Below are 22,480 nucleotides of genomic sequence, written 5' to 3' on the forward strand. Positions count from 1 at the left end.
CACCTTTCAGGTACCCCTGCTCCTCGGTGTCTCCAAAGATACAGAAGATGAGTTGCCAGGTACAGTCAGTGTTTATTCTAAAATGAACATTTATTTTATGAAACATGATGTGCTTTGACAATGGAAACCAAGCCATTAATTTCCTCTGCCACTTGCTGTTATTCATTAAGTTGACTTGTCCTCTTTATTTTTTATTCTCAGGTCTTCTGAATACTATGATAAGAACACAATATGATGCAAGTTTTCAAATGCCCTCATGTCCTCTCTCCAAATCAGTGTCATTCCAGTTGCAGCCAGGATTTGGATAGATTGAGGCACAGTCTAATGGTTCTCCCCAACAATCTACGAAAGCAAATCTGGATTTTTGAGAAGCTTTAGTTGCTTCTTGTTGCTAAGATGAAAACAGTTGCTCAGAATTGGCTAGACCAAATCACATCAGAGGATAGCTGGATGCTTTGGTCCTTCTAATCAGAAATTAGACTGAATACAGATCACTAATACATCACCTTGCAGCAGTTTTGCTGCCTGTGCATTCATTCAACCTTTAATTATTTGGGGCAGGCAGAAGCTATTTCCTGTAATAGATATTTACCTTCACCACAGCAGATAGAAATGGCATTCACTGTGGCTGAGGAAAAATGTGTCACTTACCTTCTGATGGGGAATTACAGCCCTGGGAGAGTCAATTCTGGGAGCTGTGGTTGAAACTGGCACTGGACGTTTAGATCTGGGGATTAAAAAAAAAAAAAGAAAAAAAAGAGAAAATAAAAGATATGTGCAATCTGCACTCCTATTTTTCACCTCTAATTTCAAGCCAAAATGCTGCTACATCAGGACTGAAAGTTAAGCATAGTCTAGACTTTTTCTGTGCTACATCCTCATTTACAAAGGTATTAAATGAGAGAAAAAGTTTGAGAAAGTTTCTCTGAATGATGAAAATTCACCAGTTATGGAAGCAACCTCTGACTTGGGAGATCATCTGTTTTCCAATACTTGTGGCAAACTGCATTTTCATAAGTCAGACAAATTCAACTAGATAAATTCAAGTTTGGGCAGCACTCTGGAAAAAGAGAATTAAAGGTGTTTTAAAATGCAGAGGCTAAACTTTGGTGCTGAGGCATCTCAAGATAACTCCTCAAAAGACTATTATTTAATAGCTTAAACTGCACAACTACAACTGCAATTACTTAAACCTCTCTTCAGGAAGAAACATGGCTTCATTCAGACAACTGAGTTTCACAACGAGCAGAACACTACTGAATTAGCCACTCCAGGTGCCTGTCTTTCACCTGTATTTGACAAATATATGTCCTTGGTCATTTAAAAAGCCCAAAAAATGCTTTGAAAACAAAAAGTGTGCCCTTTCATTGGAATAACAAAGAAAGCACAGTGTCATCTCAAGCACTTCTACTGTCCCAGGTAAGTGAAGATGTAGTTGTGGGAGGTGTTTTGAGAATCTGCCTAGTGGTGGAAGTTCCCCTGAAAATATTCCAGTACATATGGGATCCCCAGAGCAAAGGAAACTAAAAACAAAAAGAGTCAAAAGAATCAGAGTTATACAAATAATATCCCATTTCAAATCTACAGATCAGGCTTATGCCTCAAATTCTAACCTTTTAAAAGTACATTACAAAATTAGGACAGGTACAAAAATGAAATAAAAATACTTAAAAGCTTACAAATCAAGTAGAATCAGCTAAGACATTTGAAATTGTTTGCTTTAGACAGGAGATGAAGAAGGGAAGACATTGCAGAGGCTTAGAAAATAATGAATGGTAGAAAAAGGGAAATAAAACCTACTCTTGTGGACATTGAATGAAATTGAAAAGTCAACACATATAAAATTGATAAAGGAAAACATCTTTTTCTGGAGAACTTGATTAACCTGAGGTGAAACTCATTGCTACAAGACATCATTGAGACTATGAGAAGAGCAGAGTATCAGAAAGGATCAAACAGTTACACTGAACAAGAAAAAGCCCCAAGAGCTGATTTAGACTGGGCATAATAAGTAAACATACAGACTCTCATTTTTCACAGCACAGCTCAAAAGACTTTCTGTGTTAGGTTCATTATTTCCTTACTGAGGGCTGTGCTCACTTTCCTCTGAAATACTTACCAGGGGCATCCATCAGAGAGGGAAAGCTGAGCCCCACAGGAACAGGGCTCATCCCCAGTGGCAATCCCTGCATTAATACCCAGCTTCACACTGAGCTCTGGCTTTGACTTTAGCTCTTACACTTAACATTTTTTCCACAAGCAGTAGTGAACATACAAAAAAAGACCACCTAGGAGAAAGGAGTAATCTTTACAGGAAGTGGAAGATTTCCACTTAGAACATAAGGAAATTTTGCTACTTTGAGAGTTGAAAACAAAGCTGATGTAACAGATCCCTAATTTACAAGCAGGTACTACAAAAATGAATGCAGTCTGAGGAAACAATGAAAAGTAGCATTTTGTTGAACAATGTGTAATTAACCTGTGAAATTCACTGACAAAGTATTCCTGAAACAATGGGCTAGAAAACTGTAATTCATAGTCACAGCTGAAACATATCACAATATAATCCCAAGATATAATTATCTGAGAAACAGATACCTTCAGGTTCTAAGAATAAGAGCTACTCACTAACTGCCTAAACCAAACTTTCCTCAGGCAAGTTATCTTCCCTCAGGAATGCATGTCATGCTCTTTCTCCAACCACTTCAGCTTAAAAGGAGAAACGATAAATTGTATTTATGAGACATGCACATGTATCATGAAAGACAGCAAAAAAGAGAAAAAAATCCACTGCAGCTCACAACACAGGGTAGCTGAAAACTGACAGTGACAGTTTATGAACACACAAAGATTTAGGGGATGATTCTGCTCCTCTTTCCATTACTGTAATTTCTGAGTACACCCAGTTATCTCTGTGAGGTGACACTGGTGGCCCTGGGCATACCATGTTAAGTGTCCCCCTGCTCTGCTCACTGGTGATGAATTTTAGTGCCAGATTTGCTCAGCACTGTAAATGTGGTTTGCCACGTACAGAGGTTGAGCAAACAACCACAGAGCATGTTTGATGCTTAACTGGAACACAGTCGTATTGCAGCCAAAGAATTTATTTCCCAGACTATTCCATCACTTCTGATGTTTATAGTATGTTTAGTTTTTCCTCTCTCATTACCTGCCCACAGAAGATGATGCTAAAAAGGTGCATTTTTTCCACATTAGTGATAAAATACATTCACAGTGTTAGCCAAGATTTGTATTTGACACCAACTTGGAGATTTCAAGATGTTACTTGAAAACGATGTTCCTACACAGCTCTGACTTGGATGTTTATAGCTTTGATATTTAAAAAGAGAATAATGAGGCTTGCTAGATCTAGCAGAGGCTTGCACTAGAGAAAAGGGCAGAAGAGGTGAAATCAATTTGTGGAATGAAATTGTATGCACTTGCAGAATAAAGTGATTATTTACATAAGAGTCATTACTCCTCCAGGAAAAACATCTGCAAGTTCAGAACATTCTTTTTTTCCTCCCTCTCGTGCTGGATGGATCAAATCCTGCAGCAACAGAAGTTTGCTTTTCAAGTGCTGATGGTGCTGTAGTGAACATATGTGTCCAGGTTTACATTTTAATCCACTGATGGCAAAATTATTTTATTCCAAACACTTGAGGGTGTGCCTGCTCAGTAAGGCTATGAGAAGGGTGAAAGCCCAAATTTCACAGATGATTGTGATAATTTTACACTTGATGTTGAAATTTTTCATCAGGATTCTTTTTCTTATGCATTTAATTTGATTTCAAGTTTTAGACATTTTCTTCCTCATTTTCCAAGTTACAGATGGAAACAAAAATCTCATTTCAAAATGAAAACCTAGAATAGTTCTAAGATGACCAAATACATAACTCTGGTATTTTTCTAAACTCTTTTCATTTCCAGAGATACATCTCTTTACTCTTTCAGTGCTGGTTCTGTTTTTTAATGAAGTCCAAAACCAAGATGGACTAGTTTTGCAAAGCATTTCAATTTTGATAGCACTGCTCAGATGACTGCCAGAATTTCTATTTGCTCCCACCTAAATAGGTCTTTAATTGAAGAGCACTTGACTTCAATCCTGGTATTTTTATACTCACAACAAAGGTTTTTTACAAGTCAATGGCACTGAGGAGTGCAACTGCTGCCTAAGTCAACCGCCTGCCTAAGAAAAGGCTGCAAAGGAGTTCTGTGATGCACTATCAGTTTAAATTGCATCCTCAGGGGAGCACAATATTGTACTTGAAAAGAGGTGACAGCATCTAAGAGATAATAGCTCTTTTTCATCTTCATGGGGCTTTTCTTCTATTTCATATCTTCACCAGTCAATGTCTATCTTTACTAATTCTCAGGACAACTGAAATCAACATTTCTCTTTTACAGTAGGCTTTTTCATTTGTCATTTTATGACACATGAGCACTTATTTACCACTTCTTGAATATCTTCATAATTGTATCCTAGTATTTCAACTTCTAGAAAATGAAAAGGCATCAAGTGCATGGAAAGGTAATAAAACTGATTAAATTAGAGTTAGAACTTCTGCATACTTCAGCTATCACCTAACTGAAATAGGGGTATTCTGGAGTGCAGCAGGTAAGCACAGAACAGGATGCAAAACAAAACATGTTGAATACGGCTTCTTATATAAATATATATATATATATATTTCTGAAAATTTGCTGGGAATGATGATGGGAGTCAGGGAGAGACAGAAAAAGATAAAGTATTATTCATGGTTATCAATTTGAGGTGCCCATTTACTAAGTGCTAAGATATGAATGTGCCAGTTGAATTTTCAGCTAACCAGTGAATTAGGCAGCTGAACAAAAGCTGCTGCTTGTTCCTAAGTCTTGCACAGAAAATCTTGAGTCCCATGACACTGTGGTGTAATTCCCGATGCCCTGCCTTGGACATCAGCAAGCACTCTTAGTGACTTCTCATTGTCATCTTAGTGACTGCAATGAGAATCACAAAGACCTGAACATTTCACAGTACTTCAAATACAACTGTGATCACTCTGGGTCTAGGATCAGACTTACTTTCCCTCTCTCAGGGTATCATCTCAGCCTGCAATAAAATTCAAAAATACTTCTACCAGCACTTTTGCTCTCTATATGTCAATGGCAAATGCAAATATTAGCATTTGGTTGGATGACTGATTCATTAATTATTTCCCTGCACTCAGATTGCAAGCTGGGCAATTACACTTTCCAGACCTAATGTTCACACCCACAGTGCCATAAGGACAAAAGCTTGTCAGGCATAGAGGGCATCAGCCCAAAAGGGAGCAGCCATCCAATAAAAAAGCTGTTTGGAAGTATGTAATACCTATTTTCCCTTAGAAGGAATCTGAGTCAGAGGCAACCACAAACATTAAGGGATAGAAAGAGAAAGTGAAAAGGAAGAAGCCTTGGAGATTTTTGTAAAAGGGAGGAAAGAAAGCAAACTGAAGCCAGTGTGTGAAAAGATGAGATTTTTCCAAGGCTCTCCTGATCTCTATTTGACCCTCTCTACTTCTCTGGCATCTGCACAGTCCCTGTTGTATCCTCCTAACTCCTTCTCTCCTGTGGAAAATCCCTCCTTTCCTGAACCGCTCCACATTCTGCCCTCCAGCTTGTTCCCTCCTGAATGGAGCCACTGGCTGCCAATGCCTCCATCTGCTCTTAATTGACTTGGTACTGACCCTAAAATTCCTCCATCCCAGCAGCTTCTACAGCAAACAGGGAGGCTATCCAGTATCCCTGCAGCTCTGCCCTGGGGTGACAGCTACCCACAGCGTACCCAGTAGGAATGCTGAGCACATGCCTGGCACTCAGCCAATACACACAGCAAGCTCCAAGGAGTGTGGACACCTTTAACCTCCAAGGAGTGCAGACACCTTTACTCAGGCAGGTTATTTCTCTGTCTCCTTCTTCCTGTCTTTGCACTGGTTTTAAACAATTTCCAAAAATTTCCTCTACATATCACTAGTGAAAACTTGGGTAAGCCATAAAAAATGTGGATTCCGACCAAGGAAATTTAAGTTCATCACAAAACTCGTTTATGTTGTCATGGGTTGAATTTGTATGTAGATGTATATTGCCATTAACACTGTTGAAGACATACATTAATTTATGTTAAATTTATGTGCAGCCCAGGGCAGACAAACCCCCAATATTATTGAAATATTCAGAAATACCTAAATTGGTAAGGATCATAAATAGGAAGCCACTACTCTCACATAAATTGGTTAATTGCAGAATTTGCATTGCCTAGATATAAACAATCTCAGTTCAGAATAAAAACCAAGAGGCTGAAATGCAGTCAGATTTATCAGAGGCTCAAGTCTTAATAGCATAAAAACTTCAGATACAGCAGCTCACTTGGAACCTCAAATTTGGCATACTTATTTATTATTAATGATTTAATTATTACACTGATAATTTATAATTATTGAGAGATGCTGAAAATATACTGAATGTAAACATATAAATAATAAAAAGATTTGTTCATTTAAGATCAGCAGAAAAAATGTTCCCAGTGCTTAGGATCAACATGTTCCAGCAGCCACCAGCCAGGGACAGCACAGACACCAAGAGCTGCCCAACAGCCAGGCTAAACAGACCCTGGTTATCACTGCAAGAAACAATGGGTTGCCAATAATTAAGAGTTTGTTGGAGAAACAAAAAATTAGGGCAGACAGCTTTTACAGGGGTTGATAGGCAAGAAACACCACGGTGAAAAGGATCCAAAGGAAACCAAAAAACTCATAGACACAAATAACATTTACAAGACTTATCTAGTAAAGCCTTAGTGTTTTACCTGATTAAAAAATTCCTCATTCCGCTTCTAAAAAAATACTTTTTCATCCATTCCAATTACCTCTAAGTGTGTAATTTACATTTTTCCATGACTGTGCCTAAGCTAATCAGCATTAACAGGAAAAGGTCCCAGCCTGAACAGACTGTGACCTTGCTGGCTATTGTAACATTTTGGCTACTCTGTCTACTTGCTCCTTGCAGAAAGCAGGCAGGAACTGTTTGTCTGAAAGAATACAACTGCCATGTTTATTTACTAAGCTGGGTCAGCCCACTGACTTTGGTGAGATGGGCCCATGGTACCCATCTTAACCTTTCCATGGTGAGTGAAATATAATACGTGAAAGAATTCACATGGAGATTATCTTTAGGGAACCAGAAAATATTTCTCACATAAAACAATGAATTTTAAACTCACCTCTAAGCTGGTATTGGGGGGGGAAAAAAAGTGATGTGCACTCTGAGAACAGTTCTAATCCCTAAGCAGAATCTTGCTGCAATGAAATCTTCACTGCCCTTTAAAGCCTTGGCATATATCCACAGTTTCCAGGCTCTTTTCTAAAACTAACAAGGACACTTTATGCAGTGAGTGTAAATAGCAATCCACTAAATTAAACTGCTCATGTAAGGAATATATTTGTATTTATTCCAGTGACTGACATTGATACTTTATTTCATTTTCCACGGAAATAGCAGCACTAAATGTTACTACTCAGCGAGAGTAGCTCACGATCCTGTCCAAATGATAGCCTGACATCTGTAAACAAATCCTACCGTCCTCTCATATCTGCACATAGAGACAACTGGGCACACAATGGGAGTCACCTCTATTTCACACAGAGTGAGAGGACCAACTTCCTCAGTAATACAGCATGTCTTCCTTTACCCAGTAGTAGGATGTGTCTTTTTTAATGCTTGAAGCATACAGAACCACCAGAAGGAAGGAAAAAACCTTGGCTATTGGTGGCAGATGACTTAGAAGTTCTACAGTCACAGGTGTAAGCAAAATAAGCTAACTAGTATGGCATGTCATATCCACCATTAGTGTTCTTTTTTCTACTGATCTGCTTAATATTTTGAATAGTCCAACTAGTTCAGACCATTCTTTCATCTATATTGTATATATAGTTCCAATTTACCCTGAGCTGGAACAAATACCATCTTTTAATTCTTCTGAGCATAAATACAGCCCTATTCTGGTTCTGATTTAAATGTGCCCATCAGCAGACCTAAAACATGCACAGAATTGGTTACTACACCCAGCATCAGACAAAAGAAAGCAGTTTACAATAACCACTGAGCTCCCCTTGCTTGCAGTTTGCTGTCACCACATGCTTTATTTATAGTAGGCCTGAAATAAATACTGCAGGATCAGCCATCTTTTGGTGCTGCACAAAAAAGGAAAGCTATTAAATATTTACCATAAGTCTCTCATAGCCTCGCCTCTGACACTTTCCCTTTCAGTAGAGAAAAGAATTATTTAGCTCACGATTTTCCAGCAAAAGACAGCCAATTGTGACTGTCTGAAAGCAAAGGGTAGCATCACTGGCATGCCCCGGGAGGGGGAAGTTTTGTCAATGTGCACCGTGCACAGAAGTCTCCAGCTCCCCTGCTCCTCTCCAGCAGCACAGAGTGACGCCAAAGCGGAGCCTTAGAGTGACACAGGAATGTTTGTGCCAGCAGAATGAGGCTCACTCATGTTACAGCACTTTCCAAAACTAAGCCAGTACATTTGGTGAATCCTTTCCAAGGAGGCTGATCAGATTACTTGAGTTATGTTGTGGATGCTCCAGTGAAACATGTTGACAAATAAAGCTGCTCTCTTGTATTTACTGTGCATTTAAGAAAGAAACCCATTTGTATTAAAAAAATAGACTTTGCATGCATTTTGTTTTTCACTGTGAACTGAATACTGCACAATCCAATGTTTATGGCCTAATATCTGTGGGACAGACAGACAATTAAAGATGAACTTTGACTGGCCTAGAATTAAAATGCCTGAGGGCAGCTGTGTAGCTCAAGTAACTGATTAGAAACTGATACTGAAAAATGACTGAGAACTGAACTCCAGGAGGTCACAAACAGACTAAAAGCAAAGCAATGTCTTTTTTCCACCCCAACCCAGGCCATTATAGAGTATGATCATAGCTTTCCACAGCATAGTCCAGCACAACCAGCACCAATCCCCCCAGTACACCTGGAGCAATGCAGGTTTCTAAGGAATAAGCTGTATCTATGGAGGTATGTAACACTTTAGAATATCAGCCTGGTTTCCCTGAGTGCCTCATGGGAGTTCTGCTGAGTAATAACACACAGTGCCAGAGACACTTCTTTTCTTCTCCTCTCACTCCTGCTCTTTTCTTCAGCAAAAAAAGAATTCACTTCCTAGATGTACTTTTTTTCTTCTAAACTTAATGAAGCAGTGCTAGTTTGGAGGGTCCCAGACCTTGCCACAGCACTGGATCACAGGTTCCTTTCTCCAGGCATGGTCCAAATACTTCAACTTCCCAGCACTTGCCTGTCTGCATCTTTTTGATTCCCAGAAGCAGCAAAGGGAGGCACACTGCAGGATCCAGAGAAATCGGCAGCCAGACAATGCAGCTCAAGCCACTAACAAGTTCTGGCTGTCTGATCAAACCTCTGGCATAAATGGTGAGACTTCCAGTGTAATTTTGTGGGTTTATGTGAAAACATAGCATGATTGAGGTGATAAGAACAAATTAAAGAGGGAGTTTAGGGAAGGGAGTTGTCAGAAAACACTTGACATGCACAAATTCCTGAAGCCATGGCTGAATCATGGAGAACTCCACTCAGGCCAGCACTGAACATTCATGTTAGTGTGCCTTGAACAGTGCAGGTGTTACTTGAATTAAAACTAAGTTCATAAAGGAAACCACAGAATCCCATTGTTTAGGCAGGCAAGTATGAATGGGGGCTCTTAACACTTCCTTTTTTCCTATGATTGATGCCTTGCAGTTGGATGTCCTGCACCAGTGCTGACACCATGTGCAGCTTTTTTTGACAGCCAAATTAAAACAAGAAGCAGTTCCCCACCCTGAAAAAAGCCTGCAGAGAACCAAGTGTTGCAATAAATGTGAGAAGCAGCAAACACTGTCTTAACTGTCAGGTTATAAACAATGCTCATGAAACCTTCATGGCCACGACTGATAAAGGAAAAGGCCATTGCTCTAGAGAGCCAAGAACCATTAGGAAAAAAAAAAGCTTTCTATCTTGGAGCATTTTCATCAAGATTTCACATTCCACTGCTTCTTCCACAGCCTTGCAGATAAAATAAGTGAGATCAGCTCTACTTCCAGTGCTGCTACAGTGAAACCAAGCCACACATTGCCTGCTAAGGCATTCCATGACCTTGAAATATTCTGTAGAGCCCTGTGACTACTTCACATACATGTCCAGTATCACCCCAATTCAGAGTTTAAGTTCTCCTATCACAACAGTCAATCTCGTAATGCATATATGTGCCTTTTCCACTGGAAAGGATTTCCAGCATTTCCAAACTTTTATACAAACAGGATAAGTGAGCACTTCCAGCTCTGTGCTCTTTATGGCAACTAGGGCTGTTTTTCCATAGTAGTAGAACACTGCTCCAGTTTCATTGCTGCAAGCCATGTCTAAAAAAAGTCAAAGTGATCTCTTAGCTCAGTCACTTTCCTGGTAACCACGTCCCAGGAGATTTTGCCTCTCTTCTGTCTTGTTCTTATTTGGTTGAAAGTTACTATCCCTTGTCATTGCTACCTTCTTTTCATGCTATTCTTTTCACCAACCCAATATTTGTAAAATGCTTTGCTGAAAAAAGGATATTGCATTGTACATTTTGGGCAGGTGACTAAACTGACAATCTTTTTGTCCTTGGGTAAATGAACCCATTTGTGTCCAGGGAAAAGATTATTTTTTAAGGCAAGATTAATATAACTTCCTGAATATAGTGGAGATGCCTTTTGTTCAAGACATTGGATCCTTAATAGGGTTCTATGTGTACCTCAGTTGGTCACTATCACTTGCTGCTAGGATTTAGCTTCTATAAATTCTGAACTGTGCAAAGTAAAGTAAGCTTAATACCTCTGAGCACAACTTTTTTGAACATCCTCATGTCATTTAAGAAAGAAAAAAGATTAAAAGAATACTTTTCAGTTTTTTTCATTGGGTTTTCCTAATGAGGCTGAATGGGTCACAAAGGCAAATTAATAGCTCATATCATAAAGTAGCTGAAAAGAAGAGTCCATTAATTGTATAATTTTAGAGCAAAAACATCATCTGAAAAAAAATTCATTTGATAAAAAAGCTGGTTTATCACCTACTTATTTTTACTAGTATTTCATTTTACTTTACTCCATTTTCCTTCTTTTCAAAATATCTACATCTATTATCTATGCAAACATATCTCAGTCTCTGGAACACTCCATTACTGCTTTCTTTGGTTGTTCTTTATCCATGTAACTCGAGTATTTGAATTATATATTATTGTTTTGGAACCAAGAGACAGGAACAGCCTTAAAAAAACCAGAAGAAACAATAAATAGAGATGAAAGCAATTAATAAAGGTACTTGCACTAGTTTCCTTTTTTTTTTAATGATGTGGCCACTAGAATTGCTGGTGTTGTAATTTAGAGGCCAGCAAATAAAAAAAGAACAATGATTACTCAAATGAAATATCCCTAGCAACACTTGATCAAAATTACTGTTTTAAGTAACTTGTCTCTGTGATATGTATTAGGATAATCTGGATTTCTTAGTCATGAATTTGGGAATCCTTCTGTGAATAAGAAGAGCTGTTGGTTTGTAGTTTTAAACCATTTAAACCTCTATGGCCAGGCCATAGAGGCAGACACCGCACAACTTTTTGGGTTCAATATTCAGGAAAATTAACACCAAATGTGGAACGACCCAAAGCAAAATAAGAAATGTTTTCTCTCAATGTAAAAACTCAACGGTTCAACAGAAAATTAGACAGACATTCTAACAACCAGAAAGGATTTTTACTAACTTTTAAATAAAAAAATATTCAGAACAATCTAAATCTTTGCAAAATAATCATAAACATATTTGTAATAACACTATAACTCCAAGGGAAGAAAAAAGAAGTTGGAGTGGGTGAGAGGATGAGAATTCAACCACATGCATCAAGATAGTGATTTTCTAGTCTATCTGGAACACTCAAAGACAAACTTAAAGCCATGGGGGAAAATCAGCCACATATTTTGCTTTATAGTACCCTGTCCTGTCTTGGAAACTTCATCTAAACTCCTTATTCTTTAGCTATTAGTATGTTCCTGATATTGATTATCTCTACTGCACATTCATATATGAGATTCTTTTCTCAGAAATTGTACTTCCACATTACAGTCTGCTTTCTGTACTTGTCTTTGCCTGCCCTGTACAAAAATTATCTTCTTCACAATGCAATAAAATTAGCAGCTACTTGCTTTCTATAATTATGGAGCTTTAAATATTAATGCATTTATTACAGAAATCCTCTGTGCAAGGTTATCTAACTTGAGAACAAATTTCCTTGAAAGTAACATTAACCAGCAGAAGTTTAAAAACCTATTAACTGCTTTCTTAATGGCAAGACAACTTTTATCACATCTCTGTGGTAAAACCTGCCCTCTCCACATTCTACTGCCTCCCTTCCCTGCACTTGGGCTACACCTTTCTTATTGGGTCACATGCAGAGCAGACTTATAAACTCACAGGTGCCGGACCATTAGCACAAATTCTCATGAGGTCCCTCCCATGCACTTGTAACACTTGTTCTGTTTGTTGTCATTAGAGCAGTTGTTCATAAATTAGCCAAACTAAACTATGTTGCTCACATGAGAATAATCAAAAGAAACATCACTGTTGGATTCATTTAACAGAAGCCTGAATGGATATGGGATTACACCTGTATTCAATAGGCTAAATCCACACAGATACACTCAACCCAACCATTCGATTTCTGCATGAATCCATGCTGACTTCTACAAGAGTCAGAGCAGATTTTGGCTTTTCATCTCATATCTGTGCCATGAGCACTTCAATTAAATCTAATAGACAGGGATAAAACACTTGCAACCTTCAGTCATAAGCTTCATAGGTTGTCCTTAGGAACACAACAAGTTTAAATTATTCCAACATACTTCTGCAGAGTGAGGCTCAGGTTGTGGCTGGCTGATTTGATCTTGTTCTGGGCCTCCAGGTGGGTCATGCTGTCAGTGTTGACTCCATCAATGGCCACGACAAGGTCCCCTGGGTTCATCTGTGACTGTGCTGCCTTGCTGCCAGGGGTGATCTGCGTGGAAAAAGACAAAAGAAAAAGTCTTAGTCTGGTAAGTCATTCTGTATACAGAACAGCTGAAGAACTTGCCCAGAATTATAGTACAGAATAGATACAGAAAAAGATACATTAATAGATAGAACAATATTTGTATCCATTATTGTATGGGTGAAAAATCAAAACTTATGGGAATTAAACAAATCACAGTTAACTCACACTTCTGCAAAGGTTCAGGAGACCATCTACTTGTTGTTACTTCCATTTTGAGAGGTTAAGCCCAACGTAGTGGTTCCCTTACCACCTATTATCACTATCTCAAGGGGATAATTATCTCTATACAGCAGCAGTATATAGAAACATTACTCAGAAGCAGAAAATGTATGAACTACTATCCACTGCATGATTTTATTGTATTTTTCCTCCTAAAAGCCATTTTCCCCAAATTAATTTATTTTATTGAGGAGATGGAAAATGAATGCGTGTGAGTGGCCTTGGGCACACTTTGTTTCTTTAATAGCAGGCTTTAGAGGAAATTATTCTACTTAACCTTACCCATATACAACTGCAGCTCCATTACCAACACAAATTGCTACGTGCCTGTCTCACCAACCTGTTGGACCTGACACTCCAAAGACCAGCATTGTCAGAAATAAGAAACCACAGTGCTGCAACCACAAACCCAACAACTGACACAACAGTCCAGAAGTTCTGTTTGTTCACTGTGGCAATACATTTTGTTGGCTCCACTCAGCTTGTGAACTGCATCTTCTCTGAATGGACAGCACCCTGACCTCAATTTTACACAGCCCTCTCAGCTTCTTTATGGATAAAACCAGTACAGCACTAAACCAGGAAAGCCTTCACATACCATCAGCCAGACAAAGTTTAATGAACACACCAGAGGTGTCCTCTGCTTTCAGCACTCAGTACAGAAAGAGCATGGATATAAGCTATAGGTCTTTTTTCTTAGAAACTCACTTCCTTACATTCCTCACTAAAAATCCCAAGGATAATCTAAAGTACTACCACAAATGCTGCATTCAAAAATTCTGTTCCTTCAGTACAGCGAACATAAAATAAAGATGTGTTTGATTATGAGCCAAAAGTCCCCTGTGAATTCTGCAAGTCTGAAACCATAAAGTCAAATTCCTAGTCACTTATAAATATATACATAGCAAAAAAAAAGCCTCCTTCCAAAACAATTCCCTAGACTGTTAGCTCATGTGCTTTACTGGCAAAGATGAATAAGCAAAAAAAGGAAAAAGCCCTTTCTTAACATGCTGTTAAAGGTGCTATTGAGGCCAGAAGTCCAACTGACAGTGTAGTCTGACCATGGGAGGTGTCAGTTTACCAGAACACTAGCTCTACTGTCAGAGTGCTCAAACACACAGCACCCTGCATACTCAGACTATGCAAAAGTAAAGATTACTTTGGAATGAGGCACTCTAAGTAATTCCCAGAAATTATTTGACTGAAAGAGACAAGTTTTAATACCTTTTCATTTGAGATAGAAGCAAAGAGTTCTGTGTTTTCTGAGGGAAGGAAACAGATAAAATGCTCTTATGCAGGCAGAGTTGACTGATAATAGCAGTATTATTTCCCAAAGTATTTTCCTGGTGTTAAGAAATTGAGGGATGGGGAAAATATTTTGTGGTAGTTTCAAAGATAGGGCTCTATTCTGCAGTCTAATGCACCCTCACAAGAAAAAACAAAACAAAACAACAAAAAAAAACCCAATACAACAAACCAAAACCAAAAGATTTGTGTTACAAGCATAGCTTTTCTAACCTGTTATACAAACATTAGTTTCTATGCATTTTATTGACTTGGATTGTGCCAAGTACACAGAACCCAGAAGCCCATAAAGAATATGGATTATTTGTACACCCACATGTACTTGTGCAGTTACTCAAAGATCCTTCCCTGCTCAGTCCCACAAATATGTTGAGAAATAGAATCTGCAATAGAATAAAAGGTAAAGAAAGGGCAGAAAGCAAACTAAAGCCGAACTCAGACAAATGAGTCAGAAAGAGTTGAATTCATCAAGCAGGACACTTCTGTCTTTTTCAAATTATTCTTTTTAAAATAAATGATCTTCCCACATTACTTTTCTAAGACATCACTTTTAACCTCCTCATGAAACATACAAGTTCTTGCCACAGAATATTTACTGTGCGATGCTGGTTCCAGATTCTGGGAGACTCTCTCCCCCACATGTTTTTCTCATTAACAACAAAGACTGTTTTTTTAATATCACCCCAGTTCCTGAAAGTCAAAGGTCTGCCCTAATTTGGGTATTCTTACTCAACACATCTACCTCTCCTTCCATTCCTCAGTGATGCCTCAAACAAAATAAATCCAGGGAAGCAGAGCTTCCAGAGACAGGATAACACTCTGCATCTGGGGCTAGTTTAAACACAGCTCTAACACTGTCGTTTCCCTCTCACTTGCTTTGACTTTTGCTTTTAGTAGCCTCACAGGTAAATGTTATACCTTAAAATAACGACACAGCAACTACAACCCTCCTAGAATTAGAGTCAATTCAGAGGGAGGTGATGGCTGTAATGAAAGACTGAATTTCACTTCTTCTAATGGGATATTTTCTCACTAATATTTTAGAAAATACACCCTAAATGAAAAAAAACATTAATCACAAGACTATCTCAAACATAAAAATCCTCAGTAACTCTGAATTTGTGATTTACATAACTTTCTAACTTAGCAACACTTGTTTCTGAGGCAAGGAGCTCCAGGAGCATCATACTGGGAAAGAGAAGGAAAGTCTCAATCACAGCTCCATCAGTTCCTACTTAAAAAGGAAATTACAGGGTTTCAACTTCTTCAACTAAGTATAAGGGTAGCAAATTCTGTGTGGAATTCTTTCATACAATTCTATTTTTTTCAATTCCCATTTCAGGAGACAGCACTCTATTAATGTCACTTTACCTCTAAAAATCAGCTTATCCTTCCTTCACAGACAGCAAGACTCACAAAAAATAGATCTAATTTATTGTATCTGCAATTCACACAAGAAGTAGGTATCAGGAAAGAATTACTTCTTCTCATGATCTTCCCACCGGTTAAAAGCACACTAGATTATTTGGTGCTGTAAACTTTTAAATAGAAGGCATTATTAAAGACTGGATGCATAGTCTGAATGAAACATGAAAACCAAAGCACAAAATTACATGTATTTTAGTTAGAACCTGAGAGACATCTCTGTGAGTGCTCCAAGTGAAGGCACAGCATGCATTTCCAGCAGACATCAAGAGCAGCCAGTAATTGTTGTGAACAAAATACCAGTGTGCAGATGGAGATACAGGGCACACAGATCTGAAGTGTCAAGGCACATTCAAGACTATCTTGTTCCCATTTCTAAAGATCCAGCTGAAAGGAATGGAATGCAAAGAGTTTATCTTTTATCTGTTGGTATTTTCCTTTGAAAATTCATCTCTGATCTACTAAAACATTTACTACCATAAATCACAAACAGAGAAGAGCTCACTGTGTGAGCTTTCTAAAATCTTGAGTAAATATTTTCTATTTAAAAATATTGTAGAAAATATTTTTGCAGGACTAGTGCTAATTAAACCTTAGAATTAGACTAGAAACCCAGATCTGTCTCCATAGCAAATTTTACTTTGCTCTTATCTCAGTCTCTCTTCTATTAACAGAAGTAACAAATTTAGAGAAATATACTACTGTCAAGGACAAATATGCATTTTTCAACTTGACTACCAATCTTTTTTTCCTAAAACAAATCTCTGGGCAAGTTCTAGACAGAATGATTTCAGAAAACCTTTGTAATAGTCTTAACTCACTTGCTCAGGATTACAGTATAGCTCTCAGTTGCTAGGTGCTGCAAATGCTTTTATTTAATGCTACAGCAAAACATTCATCAGAGTTTCAGAGTACAGCTATTTCTGTCAATTGATTTACAAAATCCAATCCAGTGTAACACCAACAGATCTAATGTTAATAGTAGTTCTTTAGTGCCTCAAGCCCAAGCACAGATTTTATCTCGAAAAACCAAACATCTCACTGCTCAGAAAAGCAGAGGAGTATGTGCTGCTTCAGAGATGTGAATTTTCAGCCCTCATAAGTTTCCTACAAGACAGACATCTGACTTCCAACATCCCCAGCTTAAAGCAAGTTGGCAGGCTGGAAGTATCACATGTTCCTTCCAGCACACGAGAGAGAATTCTTACTACGCTCTGTTGTGAGGAGATGGGTACACTGGGTGAATATATAGCACCACAGTGACAGCTGTGCCCTAAAAATCCCGTCTGCACTGGGCTCACAGTAAATACTACTCAGCAGGAGCTCTGGGAGGCAGTGTACAAAGAGCAGCTGCTGCACCACCTTGAGAACTGCACGTGCTGCCAGCCAAGCCCCCTCACTCCACTCCAAAGGGGAGAGATAGGGAGCAGGCAGCATTTCAGTGGATGAGTGTTCAAATACTAATGAGAGTGCTTGTACAAACAGATGGATGGACACAGTTTTCCTACCCCCAAGGAACTCCTAATTTACAAGGCAGACAAAAATACATAGGAAGGCCTACACAAATGAGAAGCTCTTAATATAGCCTGCAGCATTAGCCAGGGCCTCTTCCTCCAGCACTTGAGCTATGCCTGACTCCATCCTGACATCAACCCCAAAACCAACAATTTATTTTTTCTGCTTCTCATTTAAGAACAACTTTTCAGATAATGAGATATTCACCAGCATTGGAAATGTGCAAAAGCACAGAGAATGAACATGCTCTCCTCTGGAATAGAAGAAATAATTAAAAGAAAATGTTCTGTTCCATAATCAGAAAATCAGAGACTACAATGTCTCAAGAAAATCCCAAAAAAAGGATTGGCCAGAGACTAAGGAACAACATATTTCCTCTATATAGAAAAGAGCATTTAAAATCTCTCCCCACTACATTTATGCAAGTATTTTTTTGCACAGAAGATTCTAACAAACTCTCAAAGTCATTCTAAGTTCTGAGGCTCTAAGTGCCTGCAAAACTTCCTCTCTTTATACACAGGAGCATAACCTGGTGAAAGGAGAGACATGCTTTGAGACCCCACTGCAGAACAGGTGCTGAATGCCCACACTGAATCCAGGCAGTTACCTCCAGACCAGAGACATCTCTTCCTCACCCACAGTAAGAAAGTGAATTGAGGAAATTCATATTATTCTTTCCTAAATGAGTCATTTGCCATCCCTCTCCCCATAATAAAAGTGTAAGAGCAACAACAGGAAAATAGTGTTTTTTCTTAGAAAACAGAAGGCAATTTTGGACAAGAAAAAATGCAAAGAAAATGAGTTAGACCCACTGGGATAAGTCATCAGGCAGGCAGAAATTCACCATTTCATTTGACACATTGCCAGAAGGCACAAAACATAAACAAGGAAAGAAACTGCCTAGATAACCTTTACCATAGTGCAAGCTCCCTATAGCTTTTACACCTTTCTGTGTCAGATAGGAAAGCTGAGAAAGACCAATTAAATGTAAAGAAAAGACTTGGGAAACCTGAAACTAACTACCCTTGTACATATCATTAACCAAACCTAAGGAAACTTTCATTTTGCAGCTACCATTTGCCTGAATAATATGCCTCATTGTTTTCAATTCACTATTGGGCTTTAATGGCTTTTTTTTTGGTTGCTCTCCTTTCTGTGGAATTTCTTCTATTGCTTTGGTTTGGCTTTTTATTTTTGTTTTCCATAAGACAGCAAGAACTGCCTTAAATGAACACTCAGGGCATGTGCAAAATATGCCACTGACACCCTGAAGAGATTCCATTTACACTAAACAGAGCTGCACTGGCAAGCTCCAAAGACATTCTGAAGTGGCCTCTCAGGCTCTGCTTCATCTGTAGCTAGGAAGGGAGATTACAATACATGTGAGAACACCCAAAATAGCTCTAATCTACCTCCCTTGGGTACCAGGAATCACAGCAGCACAGAGATTTTGTGGGATGAACAGTAAAGCACTTCCAACTCAGGACACCCTGTGCTGAAATCTGTACTCCAACAGCAGAAGGGCTGGGGGCACTCCAAGCAGCCAGCTTACCTCATTCTCAGGAGTGCCAAGCCAGGATGGAACAATGCCACCTTGATTAACACCAAAAACTTCCCTTACCCATAACATCACTCACAAGCCTGCTTTTCATGCACAATATATAGTCTCTTCAAGGAAGAAGACAGACAGATGATAGCCCTTCCTGCCAAGCTAACTAGACTCAGGTGGTGAAAATAAGCCAAATGTAAAAGACTTTCAACTGTGAAATGAAAGGAAGCATATAGGCATGCTTAGGGAATTGCCCTAGGCAAGGCTTTGGGGGATGTTTTGAGAGGCAGTGTGAATACACCTGTTCCTATTTGCAAGATCATTTCATTCCCTGCCCCATCTCCACATTGTCTGATGGAAAAATTTCAAATCATTTGTAAAAAATAAAGAAAAAAAATTCCAGTATTGTGGACTTTGGAGATTAGCTTGTTAGAAGCATGACTGCTCTATGTTACACCAACTATACAGATGACAGTAAAAGAGTGGATGTGGCTTTTTAATAGGATGTGTTGGTGTAACTAGAAGGTTACACAGCTCTTCATATCATGGGAAGTCATATGACTAACAATGATATCTCTTCTCCCAGTCTTTATCCAAATGTATCTGTTGGGTGTATTCAGTCTGTTCTCAGCTAGCATCACACACTGTGCCAAGGTAGTGAGTGCTGTGTATCTCACAGAAATTAAATGGAAGCAAAGAGGTGAGTCATATAATGACAAATGTTGATTGTTTTGTTACAACAGGTTTTGAGAACCAAGTGACTGAGTTCTTATTTGTCATCAAGGAGTTCAATAACCTGAATGCAAATCAAAACCAGGAATAAAGCTGATGTACTGATTCTTAGTATTCTGGCAGCCCCCATGTGTGAGCTGATCTGTCAGCTTCCACAGGAGACCTCCTGCAGCAAATATACACACAGCTTCCAAGTGCCTGCAGGATCAGAAAAAGCCAAGTTTCTTTAAAGGTTCCCCATCCTCTTCCCTGATTCTCCTTTTCAAATCTGAATTCATTTTAAGGCAGTTGTATAAGGTGGGATGTTTTTCTGTGTTTCAAGCAGACAGATCTCAGTCATCAATATTGCCTGCTTCATTTTCAGCTTCTTGAATTCTACATTCTGTGCAGCTTTTTAACCTGCTCACAGAAACACAATTTGTCTTGTCTTCCCCTACAAACATTAGCAAGAAACTGAGCGGTTTATGTCTTGCTATTGGCCACTATGGTAAGATCTTTTTTTCAAGTTCATTCTGCTTAATGTATGTCATTGTATGTAACTAAGATCATGATGCTTTATAACTTTGAAGGGCTTTTGATTGGTCCTGCAACAATAAGGCCTGACTAAAAGGGCATTTGAGACAATACTGAGAGACATAGTTTGGCAGTTAGTGCCTTCAGCCACTTCTGATATTAAGCAACTTAAAATAGCTTTGAGCAAGTCCTGAGGTTCTGGCACAGATATGACTGATGTGTGTGTGTGTCTCTTCTGCTCCTGCAGGCTTGTAAATTAGAGTACTTAGTAAATGGACACAAGCTTACATTTAATTGTTCTTTGAATGCATTTGTTTGAGTTCTCTTTGTTTCTGGCCACCAGATTACCAGGGGAGTTGTTCTTCCTCTGCTCACTAAAATGCAAGCTGCCAGTTTGACACAGCAAACAGCAGTCCTGTCTCTAGTCCAGAAGTATTTAGTACTGAGCTCTGTGCTTCACCTACAGAGGGTAGACCAGCACAGCACACAACAGCTGGCAGCTGTAGGAAGGAAAATGAGATGTAACACATGTCCACAGTGACAGAAGTGCTGAGGCAGAACGAAATTTGCAGGAGCCTCACTTGGTATCATGGCCTTATTTTCACATCTAAGGCTTTAAGAGGCCACAGTGCCCAACGTGAATCTGTTCCAAGTGGAGGGCCCAGCATTTAAGCTGCCAGCATACAGCATCAATGCCTCCCTAAACACCTCCTTTATTCACAGGAATAACTGTTTTGTACCTGGAGCAGTCATCGAAGCTCTGTGAGAGAATAAACAAAAGCACAGGCTTCAAACTTCAGAGAATGAAGAATTCTTTTTAAGATCAAAGTGAATAAAACAGAATAGAAGCAAAGTTCCCCTGAGAAAGCACAATGCCAATTTCTTCTGTAATAGGCTGTTTCACATTTAGTGCATAACATGACATCCCACCAGGCATCCCAGCAGGATCCCTGGAAATTTAAAGATGTAGCAAGTAAAACAAAATTTTAACACATTTAACAGGTACATAAACTTTTGGATGTTTCAGGAAGCTAGGAAATTGTAGAGATTGAAGATGTTTGTTGTACCTGTTAAAATGTAATTACTTAAACTTTGTTTTACTAGAGGTGCTCAGTTGAACACAGAGAGGCCACTTCCCTTGGTAAGCCACAGGAACCATGTTTGGTTAACAGGAAATAATCTGAACATATCGATATAATCTCAAATCTAAAAGGGAAATCATGTTATGTTGAAGATTGTTATGTTAAAGTAACATAACCTGAACACTTAAAAAGGAAGGATTTTGATTTTCCTTATTTTCGAAAATGAAAGCATCCCTGAGGAGGAATGTGGCTATTGCTGAGGACAAGGATTGAACTTTATTGATAGTATGATAATGTCAACACTGCTTTTGAGCATTTTAACCTATTGAAGTATTGGGCACAGCAATTTACAAAGATTTCCCACTGAGAGCTTGCATAGTACAAGAACACACACATCCACATGATTTTATTTGATAAAGAACAAACCAGTGACTGGATGGTTCTGGAAAGTAAAAGCATCTCTCTAGGTGAATTTTACATCTATTAGCTTTAGAATCCTGTCTTGCATAAGTGCAGTATCTTCCTACACATTTTTCAGTGCCTTCAGAACACACAGCAGTATTATGTTGACAAGTTTTCAAAAAGAGATTTTCTGTGGGTTTTTTGCAAGTTGTATTTTCCATAATGCTTCAATAAAAAAAATTGTCACTTTAGAAAGCCTTCCTGTTTACAGACAAAATAAAATAATAGAAATGAATTGTTGTAACATACTGTCTGCACTGTCTGTAGTTAAAGGTTATTTAAGGACTCAAAATATTAAAAAAAAAGTCAAATTACTAAGATGGAAGAAGCATCATTTGCTGCAAAAGACACACTGATTTTTGGTTCAATTAATAATGTTTGTTTAATTTCTGGTCAAAAAGAAGTCAGATCAGTTGGCTGTGCTGTACACAAAAGTAACCTTAGCTGAGAGTCTTCTTTCTCCATAGAGTACTGCTTCATCAGCTCCCCTTCCCAGCCTGCACCATCTTCTAGGGAGAATTGGGAGTA

The 22,480-nt window shown here is 38.6% G+C and overlaps 1 protein-coding gene across 8 annotated transcripts in view; it reads right to left on the reverse strand.

The window, feature by feature from the left end:
- The window catches only part of LDB3 (LIM domain binding 3), a 114,343-nt gene that overhangs the window by 63,461 nt on the left and 28,402 nt on the right, over positions 1–22,480 (reverse strand). For all 8 annotated transcript variants that reach the window (XM_064716957.1, XM_064716963.1, XM_064716956.1 and 5 more), the window contains 2 exons: positions 12,963–13,114; positions 652–727 (listed from right to left, as the gene is read on the reverse strand). In XM_064716957.1, coding sequence (XP_064573027.1) covers positions 652–727; positions 12,963–13,114 — 228 coding nt within the window. The remainder of the gene's footprint in view (positions 1–651; positions 728–12,962; positions 13,115–22,480) is intronic.

The sequence above is a fragment of the Zonotrichia leucophrys genome, chromosome 6 (genome assembly GCF_028769735.1).
Source record: "Zonotrichia leucophrys gambelii isolate GWCS_2022_RI chromosome 6, RI_Zleu_2.0, whole genome shotgun sequence".
Classification (NCBI taxonomy): Eukaryota; Metazoa; Chordata; class Aves; order Passeriformes; family Passerellidae; genus Zonotrichia; species Zonotrichia leucophrys.